The sequence below is a fragment of the Diadema antillarum genome, unplaced genomic scaffold (assembly GCF_040938485.1).
Source record: "Diadema antillarum isolate AM-2024a unplaced genomic scaffold, OU_Dant_1.0 seq00002110_RagTag, whole genome shotgun sequence".
NCBI classification, from domain to species: Eukaryota; Metazoa; Echinodermata; class Echinoidea; order Diadematoida; family Diadematidae; genus Diadema; species Diadema antillarum.
In genome coordinates, this window is record NW_027272752.1 from 71,071 (window position 1) to 86,162 (window position 15,092).

The 15,092-nt window shown below is 41.0% G+C and overlaps 1 protein-coding gene across 1 annotated transcript; it reads left to right on the forward strand.

Annotated features, from left to right (window-relative positions):
* Window positions 1–11,588: 11,588 nt before the first annotated feature.
* Window positions 11,589–13,387, forward strand: LOC139713956 (tetratricopeptide repeat protein 22-like). The gene has a single exon (XM_071625680.1). The coding sequence runs from the start codon at window positions 11,613–11,615 to the stop codon at window positions 13,296–13,298; it is 1,686 nt and encodes a 561-aa protein (XP_071481781.1). The 5' UTR covers window positions 11,589–11,612; the 3' UTR covers window positions 13,299–13,387.
* The last annotated feature ends 1,705 nt before the right edge of the window (window positions 13,388–15,092 follow it).

Sequence of the window (15,092 nt, forward strand, 5' to 3'; positions counted from 1 at the left end):
CACGGAGCTCTTGGGTTGTAATTACAGGGGGCGTGGAGGAGCGCGCATTGAGGGCATATTTGCGCGTGTAATCATCATTTTGGCTTCTAACAACGTGTCTGATTGGATGGAATAACAATTAGATGGGAGGGACCTAAGATAATTACAGGGGACTTAATCATACCTTAATTACGTCCTCAGAATACCGATTTTGCTCATGATTAAGGGCCTATTAACTTCACGACTTAATCACGAAGTTAATTACAGACTTAATTACGACCTCAGAATACCACCCCAGGTGATTATAATGAGTCAACGGAAGGTCCTCATATACGAATATACGCCTATAGCAGTGCCCGTCAGCATCGCAAAACGAGTGATTCGTTATAATGTTGTTATTGCAAGCACGTTTTCAATTAATGTTGACCCCCAAAATTGTAATTTTTAATCTCTATCAATCGATTATTATTTTTCTTTTTGAAAGGATTCTACTGGCTGAATTGTAAAACATGACAAGTGCATCTTAATCACACATTGCTTTATTGTTCTAGTTTTAACTTTATATTATAAAGATTATCTTACAGGGGCGCCGTAGAATCTTTTTAAGATTTTTTTTTTGAGTCAAGGTCAATGGACCCCCCACCCACTACAGGACATTATCATATTTTCTAAGTTTAATATTGCATTTGCCGTTCTGTACACTTTAAAGATTATCGTAATCGTTACGAGAATTTCATCGTGTATCATTTGATAGTTGTTGTTTTTTCACACGTGTAACGTTATTGCATGCTTAAGTTTTATGGGAAAATGGAGAAATAAAATCAAACTGAACTGAACTGCACTGAATTACAAGTTAAGTTGAATAGACCTGTTGACAAGTAGGCCTAAATATTATCGTAGGTGTGTGAAGATAAGATATGCTTACATGAGTTTTAAATCAATAAGAGACCAAATAATGTCAGTACCATAAATGCCCCGATGATTTACCGCTGATCATTACTTCTCATTATTCTTGTCTCTGACATTTGCAACCCGGACACTGTCATCTTGAGAGTAGATTGTTATGTCATTTATCTCAATCAATTTTGGCTCTCGTTGTAGAGCGCTGCTTCGGCACAAAACGACATTTTTGCCCCTCACCACTTCACCTGTTATTTTTCAACCTCTGATCTTCTTGCCTCTACAGTTAATCTCAAGCATTTTACCACAGAGATATTTACGTCTAACAATGTATAAATATCTGATGTAATTGTGATCCTGATATCTTTACCTATTTATGGGCTTAAAAACACCTCAGTCCATAATGTATCCCTGGGGTTTTATATCTGACACTTTCACTGCAAATGTTTACTCCTGACTTTCTTTTAAAAAGATACCTTGCCTGTATGACGATACCAATCAGTTGGCATACCTCTGACATCATTTCTAGGGTCTAGAGCAATTATGGGCAATCACCGCGGACCCTTCCCCTGGCCCTAATCCTAATCCTAATGTTGTAAGCCGGGTTAATGATGACGCTGACGATGACAGTCTCCATGAGTTGAAATTGCAATGATTTATTGAGCAAATCAAATAGACAGTCTAAACTCCGCACTGTCCTCAGCTACATGTCGAATACAGAGTGAATAACAGATACAGGCCTATCAACTATTCAACATAGCAGAGCTCATAGAGAATACATTTGTATGTCCATTCTCTCTCAAGTGAAAGGTCAAAGTGAAGAATCAAGAATCAATCAAATCTGCGTCATTATATTCACATGAAAAATAAAAGTTGCGTTGTGCCCATGCCAACCACACGCACACTGCGCCATTGGCATGGACACAACGCGCCTCAACGCATTGACGCAACAATAACATATATTACCGCATATTTCCATTTACCACAAACTTCCCCGCGATTATATAACACAACCATGGGTTATATGATCCCAATTACATCATATCATTTTCATAACATTATACATAATAATACATAACAAAAAATTCCCCGCTCTTCATGTCAAATCATTACACTTTACAGCAATAGAAGAGCGGATTAACAGCACATAATGCTATACAAAAATATACTTCAGGAAAGCGTGTGTTCCCCGCTTTTCCAGTCAAATATACAAACGTCGAAATACTACAAAATTGAACTTTATACATGAAATCTGCCAAGAGCTGAAACTCTTGAATCTTCCAAATTTACAGTAAATCATACAAACGCATTTGATACATGGCATAAATGTTCCGCGCCAAGAGAATAACACATCAATATGTTACAATTTTCTTCAGTTCCGTTTCGATGTAGAACTCAGCCGTCCCACATTGTCAGTTATGTACAGAATATCCGAGAAAACAATGCATGAAAACCCGTCAAACATGCCGTAACAGAACATGTTCTATACATTTTATATAAAACCATACATCAATGTGTACATGTATAGTTCAAATTTATCGAGACGCAATATATAGACAAGTCTCTTAATACACATGCCAAATGCATACAACAACACAACTTCCCCGCGATCATATCATACGACCCGTATGATAATAATCTATTTTCTAAGAGTAATATTTCTCAATTACTCAATATAACACATATCAGGAAATGCAACAGTTAAAACAAAGTGAAGTCACAGAATGTTAGAATTCACTACTGACAAATATGAGCTTCCCCGCTTTAGCAAGCGAATGATAAAGGTAACTTCCCCGCTTTATGTGTCATATCGTCACAGTCAACAATTTGCTCATTGACAAAACTTCACACAAATTAAGGGATCATTCAAAGCATGAATTCTCGACCAACTATATAATTATCTCATTATCAAACGTACCTGAATCACTGAACAACCACTAAATATTGTCAGAATGCCATGTTGTTCAGCGTCCAACAAAACAATTAAAACAATAATAGTTCCTTCGTTTTTCCACGTAATAGTGATTTCAAATACTTTCATATCACTATTCCAATATCTCATTAAAAACTTCTTATCAATCACATATCAATAATAATTAAGACAACCATATCTTGATAATCATTTCTCGCACTGATATCGCATCTCTAAATGCGCATAGTTCCTAAATTGCTACTTGAGATGGTACACAAGTTTCAGCTGCAGTCATGAACGTATACACTGTAAGCGAATCAACTCACAACAAATTCCATGAACGGACAGGGGATTTCTAACCTGCAGCGACCAACCCCAAATCCGGTCTCCAATTTGACTCCCAGGGCCCCCATACCGTTCCCTGAACATGACATCCATGCTTCCACATGTTACAGTTGGGTATGCATGCCTCCCTTGTTGTTACATTATTGACAACAATGTCACCATGAGAAATATTCTCCCCTTTTGGAATTGACCGCTCCTTTGGCGCTAAGTGAGTGCTCAGTGGCTGCACTTTTGCATGCTTTTGAACATCCTGACCTTCATGTGATAATTCGGGACCACACTCGGTACCCTCTCCCACAGGTTTTGCAATTAGAAGCACCCCAGCATCTAAATCCTTTGCATCAACCTGTTCATCACATGACTCATGTCCATGTCCCCCAGCATCAATTTCTGCACCACCCTCATCTACATCAACGCAACCCAGAATATGCGATCCCCCATCCAAAAGAGTAGATATGGCATCCTCCTTCTCCTGTCCAGCTGTATCTGACATGTCTGAGGAAAGATCTAGCTGCTGAGCAACCGGGTCAGTGAACACTCCTTGTGTTCCAGCATCAGCACTCCCAGTTTTCAACCCATCCCCCTCTAGCATACAGTCTTCACGGAGAACTAACAGTGCTTCTCTCCTAAGCACTTCAAATCGGCCTCCCCTATTTTTCATGTGCAAACGCCTTAACAAAATTCGTTCTCTCTCATCCCGTGTTCCACTGACAAACTGATTTGACAGAGCTTCATCCCTAAGCTGCCTCAGAGCCGCAGCTTCCTTCTCATCGTCTGCAGCATCTACCAATTTGGCATAAAGACGAATGAGATCCCTACTGAAGTCTGCCAAGTCTTCATTATCATGTTGAACACGATTATAGAGCAAGCATCGTAAATAGTGAGAATTCTCTCGACTAAAACACAGACGGAGAGCTTTTACAATCTCTGTGAAACTCCTCCGCTTCTCGTCAGACAGACAATAAAGAATCTCCTCTCTTGCTGGCCCCGTGAGGTTGCTCACCAAAACCCAAGCCTTCTCCTCATCACTGAAATGGAAAGGTTCAATAATAAAATTGAATCCTTCCATCCAGTTAGAAAAAGGTGTTTCAGTGCCATCTTCACAATACCCACTAAACTTTTCAATCTGAGCATGGCCTAGAGCGAGATTTACACACAACCCTATTGCCTGTCGATATGATGACGAAGAGCAATCATCACTTTGCACATACTTATAAACAAACTGTTCACACATGACTAATTACGCAGTTAAACTGACCAATTACGACATGCCATTTTCAAACATGACACGTAATGCCCAAATGGCATCATAGGTCAAAATCTGCCTGAAGTCCAATCGGTTTAAACGAAAGTTATCAAATACCGTCTTGTTCAGTGCGTGAGATGCCATCAGCTCCAACTGTCACATCCTGATCGATGTCCTGCTGCTCCTGTGGTACACTCGCGCTGATAGACATCTACGGCAAACTCTCGATGCACCATTTGCTCCAGTCTTCAATCTGCTACCGACGAGCCTGATCATCTTGAAGTTGCCTCACAGAGTAGCGTTGCTCTACCAGGGCTGATCAACGTACACCATCAAGATCACTCCTGCATACTCCTGTCCGCTACCAAAGTGTCGTCAAAACAGCAGGTCTCCTCGGAGCGAAACGTGGATCGTTCTTCCGTCATACTCGAGGCTGTTATTCGGTGATCACGGTTCTTCAACTCGATGAACCGTCAGAACGTCGCAATCCGCCAGGCTGTCATCATCCCACTCCTGACACCATATGTTGTAAACCGGGTTAAAATGATGACGCTGACGTTGCCAGTCTCCATGAGTTGAAGTTGCAATGATTTATTGAGCAAATCAAGCAGTCCCAGTCTGCCGATACACGTATAAACTCCGCATTATCCTCAGCTACATGTCGAATACAGAGTGAATAACAGATACAGACCTATTAACTATTCAACATAGCAGAGCTCATAGAGAATACATTTGTAATGTCCATTCTCTCTCAAGTGAAAGTGAAGAATCCAGAATCAATCAAATCTGCGTCATTATATTCACATGAAAAATAAAAGTTGCGTTGTGCCCATGCCAACCACACGCACACTGCGCCATTGGCATGGACACAACGCGCCTCAACGCATTGACGCAACAATAACATACCGCATATTTCCATTTACCACAAACTTAGCCATTGTTTTAATTGTTTTTATGGCAGCTGAACAACATGGCATTCTGACAATATTAGTGGTTGTTCAGTGAGTCAGGGACGTTTGATAATGAGAAATAGTTGGTCGAGAATTCATGCTTTGAATGATCCCTTAATTTGTGTGAAGTTTTGTAAATGAGCAAATCGCTGACTGTGACGATATGACACATAAAGCGGGGAAGTTACCGTATATCATAGTTAGTTGTGTTAGTTGTGAATTATAACATTCTGTGACTTCACTTTGTTTCAACTGTGAATTTCGTGATATGTGTTATATTGATTCATTGAGAAGTACATTACTTTTAGAAAATCGATTATTATCATACGGGTCGTATGATATAATCGCGGGGAAGTTGTTGTATGCATTTGGCATGTGTATTAAGAGACTTGTCTATATATTGCGTCTTGTTTTCCCGGATACTCTGTACATAACTGACAATGTAGGACGGCTGAGTTCTACATCGAAACGGAACTGAAGAAAATTGTAACATATTGATGTGTTATTCTCTTGGCGCGGAACATATGCCATGTATCAAATATGAGTTTGTATGATTCACTGTAAATTTGGGAGATTCAAGAGTTTCAGCTCTTGGCAGATTTCATGTGTAAAGTTCAATTTTGTAGTATATCGACGTTTGAATATTTGACTGGAAAAGCGGGGAACACACGCTTTCCTGAAGTATATTTTTGTATAGCATTATGTGCTGTTAATCCGCTCTTATATGAAATTGCTGTAAAGTGTAATGATTTGACATGAAAAGCGGGGAATTTTTTGTTATGTATTATTATGTATACTGTTATGAAAATGATATGATGTAATTGGGATTATATAACCCATGGTTGTGTTATATAATCGCGGGGAAGTTTGTGGTAAATGGAAATATGCGGTATGTTATTGTTGCGTCAATGCGTTGAGGCGCGTTGTGTCCATGCCAATGGCGCAGTGTGCGTGTGGTTGGCATGGGCACAACGCAACTTTTATTTTTCATGTGAATATAATGACGCAGATTTGATTGATTCTGGATTCTTCACTTTCACTTGAGAGAGAATGGACATTACAAATGTATTCTCTATGAGCTCTGCTATGTTGAATAGTTAATAGGTCTGTATCTGTTATTCACTCTGTATTCGACATGTAGCTGAGGATAATGCGGAGTTTATACGTGTATCGGCAGACTGGGACTGCTTGATTTGCTCAATAAATCATTGCAACTTCAACTCATGGAGACTGGCAACGTCAGCGTCATCATTTTAACCCGGTTTACAACACTAATCCTGAACCTAATCTTAACCCAAACCCAAACTCCTAACCCTAACCCTAACCCTAATCTTCACTCTTACCTTCCACTAACCAGTATTAGTCGGGGGGTAATTGCCCTCTGGAGGTATTTCCCTGATATACGCATTTCTAACCTCGGTTCTATCATTCAGACATACAATATTGTATACAGTGATGCAGAGAACGTGGGGAGCGATACTAGTACGTCATAATAATCAATATTATGATACTAGTTAGTGCACGGTGTACGCCGATTGGATAACGACAGTCGTGCAAGCCACATTATACATTACAGTATTCTATTTATACCGGAGTTCGGGCGGGAAAGTACCTGCCGCGTATAATCATAACACTTGGTTTAGCATGGTATTTACCGCACATTTTGCACAATGGTATTGTACGTGACAAAAAAAAAAAAAAAAAAAAAAAAAGATAGTTCATGCAGCGTGCAATCCCGAGCCGACATTCATTCAACTGATCAAATGAAAAGATCTCAATATGATGACTTATGAGGCTTCTTCGAATCAGATCGTATATATTCCCTTGTATTCCCCGTCCAACTGAGCTCTCGAAATCTCTCCTTGAAATTAGACAAAACGGATTACGTCGTTCTGTTCAAGACCTACGATTTGTATTGGTGGTCGTATCCTAATATCTGTATTAGTGTATTGTAATTGCTGTAGAAGGCCTGCTTAAAAAAAATAATAAATCGCACTGGTCAACTGTTGACTCGCCCGTCAGACAAAATTCCCCTAATTTAGGAGCGAAGTGTTTGGCAACTCACCCGATGTATTAGTGTTACTAACGAAGAAGGCCCAGCACTATAATATAGCTGAACTATCATACCTAGTGAACATGGAAAAATTAAACTTGTGATTCTTGAAACACGCACACATGTCTAATCGTGTGCCTATACCCTCTGTCGGCCTCCAGCAGCAGCAGCAACAACAACAACAACAGTAACAACAGAAAAGAAGCAACAACGCCAAAGAAGCAACAACAGGTGTAGGGTCAGATATGGATGCGACTGTCACATCGGAAACAGCGAGCAATAGACGAGCAAGTTCCACGGTACTGAACTATATATTTACTGGTGCCAGAAGGCCAATACCAGTTGGCCTAGATGAAGATGGGACCCCACTGCCGATCATAACTCGATCAAGCCCAACCAACCTATTTTCTCCCACTGATCTCTTTGGAAGTTCCATTATAGAGATCAGTGATTTTGGCCTTTGATCGGGGTTGATATACTTTGATCGGTATTGGTTCGGCTTCCTCCGCGACAATTTTTGAAACGCTTGAATTATCCAGTATCCAATTCAATTCTAATTTTAATGTTCAGACAAAGCCAGGTTTACTTTTTGTATAATTTCTGTCAGCCAGTGTCACATGAAGGAGGAACATGCAAATTTTAATTTCTCGCATGTTATAATATCATGCATATACTCCTTGCCACTAGGTATAGAGAGATAATAGAGTGTAGGTTGTGAGAGAACGAAAGAGTGGATAGATTATTGTTACGGATATGTATGTATGTATATATATATATATATATATAATATTATATATATATATATATATATATATATATATATATATATAGCGAGAGAGATGGAGTGTGTGTCTGTCTGTCTGTCTGTCTACTGTCTGTGCGAGGATCAATCGAAGAAATCCAGCAGCGTAATTTACTGATACCGCTTGTAGCAACAGTTCCCCCGCACCATAAGGCTTCATTCATCAACCATCCATTGAAACGCAACGCGAATTGGTACATAATAGCCTACACCCAAGGGAGCCTATTATTATCATCAAATACTGTTGGATACGAAGAACTGCTATAGAAATACGCTATGGCATGGTCGTTTCCTCCTTGAAAAATCTGCAGGCGTCTGCCCCTTTCACCCACGTTGCAATAGGCGTGATGACAGCTGTCTCGTATGTGTTCACTCTTGCTGACTGGCAAAACGTGAAACACGCAAACCTTGGTACGATAAGGAAGTAAGTTGCTCATTCGTCAGTGCTCAGTGGTTCGTGGCTTGTCATTGGTCAAAACTTCGTTACCAGTCAGCGCACGCCGATCGAGGGCTGCGCGCTCATCATCAGATTTGGCTGCTATTAAAATACAACGTACTTATAAACCGCGATCATTGCTCATCAAACAAGCATGAGAGTAAGCAACACTCGATAGGCATGCAGTCCCGAAACATGTGGCCAGGGAAAACATCCGTTTAGAATCGAGTCTCTGTGTACTCAGTAAGATACACTTGGCTGCCTGCTGCTTCATTTCCTGCACAGCAAACTCCGTCTACTCGAATTCACAGACACCTTCGCGAGCAACGGTGACTTGGAACTTCAATTACCAGTGCATCTGCTTTAATTTTGATTTCATGAAGCATCCGTTCGAGTGCTTATAGGGGGCCAACATGGGAGTATTAATATCGTTATAAAAGTAGCATTTGTGCAATATACGACCTCTTTCCCAAGTATACCTTGTCAACCTGCATTGTAAAGCTTTACTCGGTGGAAAAGTGACAAACTTGTGGATGAATATTACTGCCGATAGCACTATATGAGTAAAAAAGTTGAATGCTCTTGAATGAAGTCCTGCCAAATTATGCTGATGACAGTGCTACTCTACTGTTGAACTGTGTTAAACGTTGAAACTGACATACCACTCCATGTAAGTATTGATCGAAATGCTTATTCCACCTTGCATATCGGGTGAATTCGATTTCTCGGTGTAAATTGTGATGCAGTCAAGGATGTTTATCATTTTTTGATACAGTTCACTGCCATAGGATTATATCAAACTCCACTGGCTATACGTGTAGTTTAAATGCGTCATGGTTATTCAGCAATGCATGCAAAATCGGATTTATGCACATTGATTGCTAGTTGTCTATCGCGAAAAGATGTTCTTGAGGTAAGGTAAAGAATGATATCCGTTTGAATGAGAAAATCACCATGAGAAAGTTCTTCTGAATAAAGGGGGTTATAGTCAGTGTCGAGGTGTCTCATTGACATTTTCCTGCAATACTCAAGAGATCCCTACACAGTAAGATAGGTCTATATTGATGTTAATGTCGTCAAATATTGTCGAGTTCCTTCTGGCTTTGTTTATAGTTTCAATTGCTCCTTTCGATTCTCAGTCACCGTCGGTGTCAATCGACAAACATTTGGGTAACATCTGAAGTCAGACCGTTGCAAGTCCGATGCTATAAAAGTGTGACTTGCACATTACAACGAAACTCACAGTCGGAGACTCTAACACAAAAGAATAAGCCGAATACAGATCATGAGTCTGAATCGAACATACCGTCTCTCATTGTCGTTATACAAGATGACTCAGACTTTGAACAATAAATTAATGATCCCGGATCCCGAATGTGGGTTGTATAGGCAGAAAGCTTGATTAAAAGGGAGCAAAAAATTTAAAACCAACATCCGTTTTAAACGTCATCATTTCCCTTACTAATACTGGTACACACTACATAGGCCTATATATTATGATGTGCAAACGAAAAAATAAACTGGTAATGCATTTTTGCAAATAAAGAATGGGTTTACTCGACTCAAAATTTCAGCGGCCTCCGCCTTCTCCAGGAGTCTTGGCGGAGGCCGCTGAAAATGTGAGTAGAATAAGCTCATTCTATACTGGCAAAAATGCATTACCAGTTTATTTCTTCATTTCTTCGTGGAGCCAATACGTGAATTCTCAACACACACACACACACACACACACACACACACACATATATATACATATATATATATATATATATATATATATTCATACATACATAAACATTAAATTATGTATATATTACATATTAACATATAGTGTACACATTATATATTATATATATATATATATATATATACAATGTATTACATTTGTTATGACATGAATATATATTGTATATATACATGAAATAGATTACGATACTAGTACAGTGTACATCAAAGAGCTCTCTTCGATGAGTCTTGAAAAGTACAGCATGGTAAAACCACCATGATATCAAAATGATATCATCAGAAAGGAAATCAGCATTTGCTTGACGACTGATGTCTATAGCGACATGGGGGTTCACAGTGCAATTAACATTAATTTTCCCAGATCATCACTCACCGCGTGAGTGGATCCTGCATAGTTGTCCTGGAATTCATCACTTTATGGAGAACGAGACAGTTACGAGAGAATAAATCCTGAAACAGCTGATGTGCAAAGTCATGCTCCTAATTTTGGAAACGGAAGTCAGTGGGAGAGGGCACAGGGAAAGAGAGAGAGAGAGAGAGGTGGGCAATAGTATTGAGGAACTGAACGGGACTTCCCCTACCGCTTGATTAATGCTATTATGTTTCACAGACCAAAGACCGTCATATCTTTTAACTCGAGACTCGAGACTCAATGGCAACAATAACAACCAAGGAGGGAGGACGCACTTCTAAGAACGTGCGTATCAATGAAAAGTGAATTCTCTCGACTTTTATTTGATTTCAACAAATTTAACGTACTGGAAATAAGAATAAAGACCTACCGATTCTTGAATTGGACTGGACATATGACAATGGGTCATGAATTTAATATTACAGGTGGTGATAGATCTAAGAAACACCGGCTGAGCACCGAATCATGCTCGCAGTGCTTGTCTAAATTTCAATTGAAAGATAACCAGTGTTATTTTTTTCGTGTCTGTATATCCCTTCCTAATCTTCTTCTCGCTATAGGAAACCACGACGGCGCTCGCTGGAATGAGATAAAGGAGCGTTCTCCGACGTCAGGAACACTCTACCAACAAACATGATGATGGATGAATTGGAAGAGCAAGAAATCATAGGGGAGGTCGGTTGCCATCTCACCTGGCCCGAACTTCAGAAGGTCAACAGGGATCAGCTCCAGAAGTCCTGGTTAGTCTTGGAGAAGCGATCGGTGGAATTTTCCGAGCTGCCCACGTACTCCTGCTCGATACGGAACCTCCAGGGATATATCTTGTATTCGATGGATGAACAGAAGAAGGCCGAGGAGAAATTCGACGAGGTCTTGCAGCTGGACAGGAACAACATCAACGCGACAGGCAATCTGGTTGTCCTGTATAAGAGGCAGTCCAGGATGCGGTTCTTCCGGGAATGTCTTGAGAAACTGAAAAAGCTGCTGGCTGATAGGAATCCCTTGTATCTCGCGAGAGCGTATGCAGACCGCGCCCATGCTATCAGGCATTTTGAGCAGGACGTCCGCTGCTTCAGTTACACGGCGTTCATCAAAAAAGCGGTGGAGATCGGCGCGGAAACGGACTCGAAGGAGAAGGCAGAGTGGCTCTTTGATTACGGACTTGCGCTCTACCGAAGGGATAGCCAGCTGGTGATGGGCCAGGCGGCTTCGTCCGTGACAGAGGCCAGCTTCAGGGAAGCCGCGGCGCACTTCGCCTTGGTCACTGAAATATCAGAAGCGCCTTCAGAGTACAGGGCACTTTCTTGGATCTTCATGGGTATTCTCTTGAGGACGAAGCCGTCTAGAACTCTTGGACAAGCACTCCCCGATTCGATTTATTTGAACTCATATACTCCTCAGGACTGCTTTGAGCAGGCTTTGTCCATCAGATCCGACCATCCCATTGTCCTTCGGCGAGTTGCCTCCGAACTGACGTTACTAAAGCAGTATGACAGAGCGAAGAAACTTTTCGAACAGTCCCTTGACTTGGAACCCTCATGGTTTGCGAATCGTCACAAAGGACTTCTCTGTCTCGCTATGGCCGAAGACTGCAGCCTATCCGTTGACGATACCGAGAGACGAGAGCTGCTAGTTAGCGCCAAAAAGCAATTTGAAATAGCCCTTGAATTCAAGCAGGTACATGCTGACCACTCTGATCTTGGCTACGTGCACTTCCTGTTAGGCGACCACAACAGTGCCGTCCAAGAGTACAGCCTTGCAGTGAGGTGTCGACAAGACGACAACTTCAACGTCGCCCTCACGCACTTGCGATGGGGACAATGCTTGCAGGATATGGGTGAAAAGGAGGGGGCTCAACTGCAATATGCGCAGGAGAAAGATGTCAACAAGAAGTTGAGAAAACAGGCCAATGTGCTTGAAGCAGCATTTACCCACAGTCACGGTACAAACTGCTGTGGATTTGAGTGTGACCTTTCCCGCTTTGATTACTGCTCATCCGAACGACCTGGGTATATCAACGTCCTTTCCGAGGTCAAGGGATCGGATAGCTCCTACATGCCGCAGTTCTTCCCAAGGGATCCAAGCCCTTTCAAGTACGACTTCTTCGTAAGTTTCTCTCACATCGATCACAAGTGGACAGTGGCGTTCGTCCGAAAGTTGGAGAGAGCGTTCAACGTGAGGGGCTGTATTCGTTATCGAGATTACGAATACGGAGCGACGATAGCCGAGAACATCGCCGAGAACATCGACAACTCGTATCGCACCATCTTGATCATCACGCCCGACTCGCTGCGAGATCACTGGTGCCGCTACGAGATGCAGCGCGCCCACATGGAGACCCTCAAGCGGCGATGCATTGTTCCCATCATGCTCCGGCAATGCAAGCTCCCTCTCGAGGTGGAGAATCTGACGCACATCAAGTGCAGACGGGGACAATTCGTGCTCGATGACTGGTATCGAATTCGGGACACGCTCAGGCAGAATACAGCTGTGAAGACGAAAGGCTTCTTGCTCTGATCGTCTTGGCTTAATGTTTTTCATACCCCGTCTGTGCCGATGAGTCAAAATGTACACAAATTGTACACATTGTCACATCATGATCTATAGAATGGACAGGAAATAATATGGCCCATAGAGGGTTAAAGGGCTACCGAGCCCATAGGAGGCTTCTTTACGTTAAGCATGTGTATCGATTAGTGTGGGCATTTTTGGCCTTTGTCTGCATGGACAAAGACTTCTATTTGGGAAAATAGTCTGTTTGAAATATTTTGGCTGAACTTTTATATCATATTTTATGTAATAACTTTAATAGTAACAGTTAGTTATACGTTTACTATATTACATCAAACTAATCGTTTGGCATTCATTAAATTGTTTTAACTTTTATTCGGACAGTGGTTTGCATAATACTCCGACCAGATAGATCTTAATGTGGCTTCACAAAATGTTCATGAATGCATCAGAAGTACGCACATGATCAATGGTATATATAATGAATCATATCCAATTGGAAAATGGAGCTTGTGTACATCACTTGCGACAAATGTTTAATTGTATACAATGACAATGCCCAAGCCTGTTTTACCGCGTAGTCTTTCTCGTCGTCCTAGAATTAGAAATATGAGTATCGAAGTGATTATATCATTCATATATTATGTCACAGTCATTCGTTTACAAACAAGACGATATCCTTATGCAATCTAGGCTTCGGGCAGTGGGTTGGATCCGGGTACGGGCATGGTTTAGCAACTGCTCTATCTCTTGACAGATATTCGGGATACATGAGATTGTTTAAAACCACTTTCGATGGCGATGAATGGGTATGACTTGACACTTCGGTACTCAGTGTTTTTGATCCACCATAAAACAGTATGATATAACGACAAAGTGAATTAAGTACCCATTTATTTCTTACTTTATTCATTCTTGTTGTAAATCACAGAGGTGCAATATCCTAATTTCGACACGACCAACACGTACACCCTTCCCCCCCCCCCCCCCCCCACACACACACCCAGCAAGTACAACAATAAAAGCAGAATGTGATTGTACTGTCGGCAATGAACATTGTCATTCTACACAGTGCAGTTGAATGCTGAATAGACAGTAAAGTCTAATGGCGACGACCTTTGAACCTGCTATTTCCTGTATGAAAACCATGTGAATCCAAACATGCCTAGTTTTATAGACACCAACTCTAGTTTTCAGGAAGGGGGGGGGGGGGGGGGGAGAGAACGTGTTACCAAAGAGGTATCACATTCTTCCTTGATGTTACTGTGGCTGAACTCTCACGCACCCTTTGTTTCCGGCTGGTTAGCGGTATCATCTTGAAGAGGTTATGACTGCAAATGCATGAATGAATATAAATATATTATTCATTGTATGTTTATACATCATTAATTTATTCCTATAGTTCTTGTAAATGTAACATTACGACAGCTCGATATTTACTGCTCATGATTCCTTTCCTATAACGTTTCTCCTTTCTTTTCATTACCTTTTTTTTTTCTTCTCTGTCCTTGTTCCCATTCTCCTCTAGTCTTTCTTTCTTCTTCCCCCTTTTCTGAATTGTTCTTTTCGATGTGACCAAGAAAAGGGTTTGTACATAGTTGATCCCACATGTTATAACAGCGAGGTCATTTTACTGTATCACTGTACGTTTCGCGGGTATTTTTGACCACGCCTTAATTTTGAGAGGGTGTGAAAGAATCCATGGATTAAACGTGGTTGTTCTTTACAATTTTCGAAGAAAATTATGCTCAATTTATAAGGAAATTTAGCCAATTGGATTGGTACAATTGCCAGTAGAGC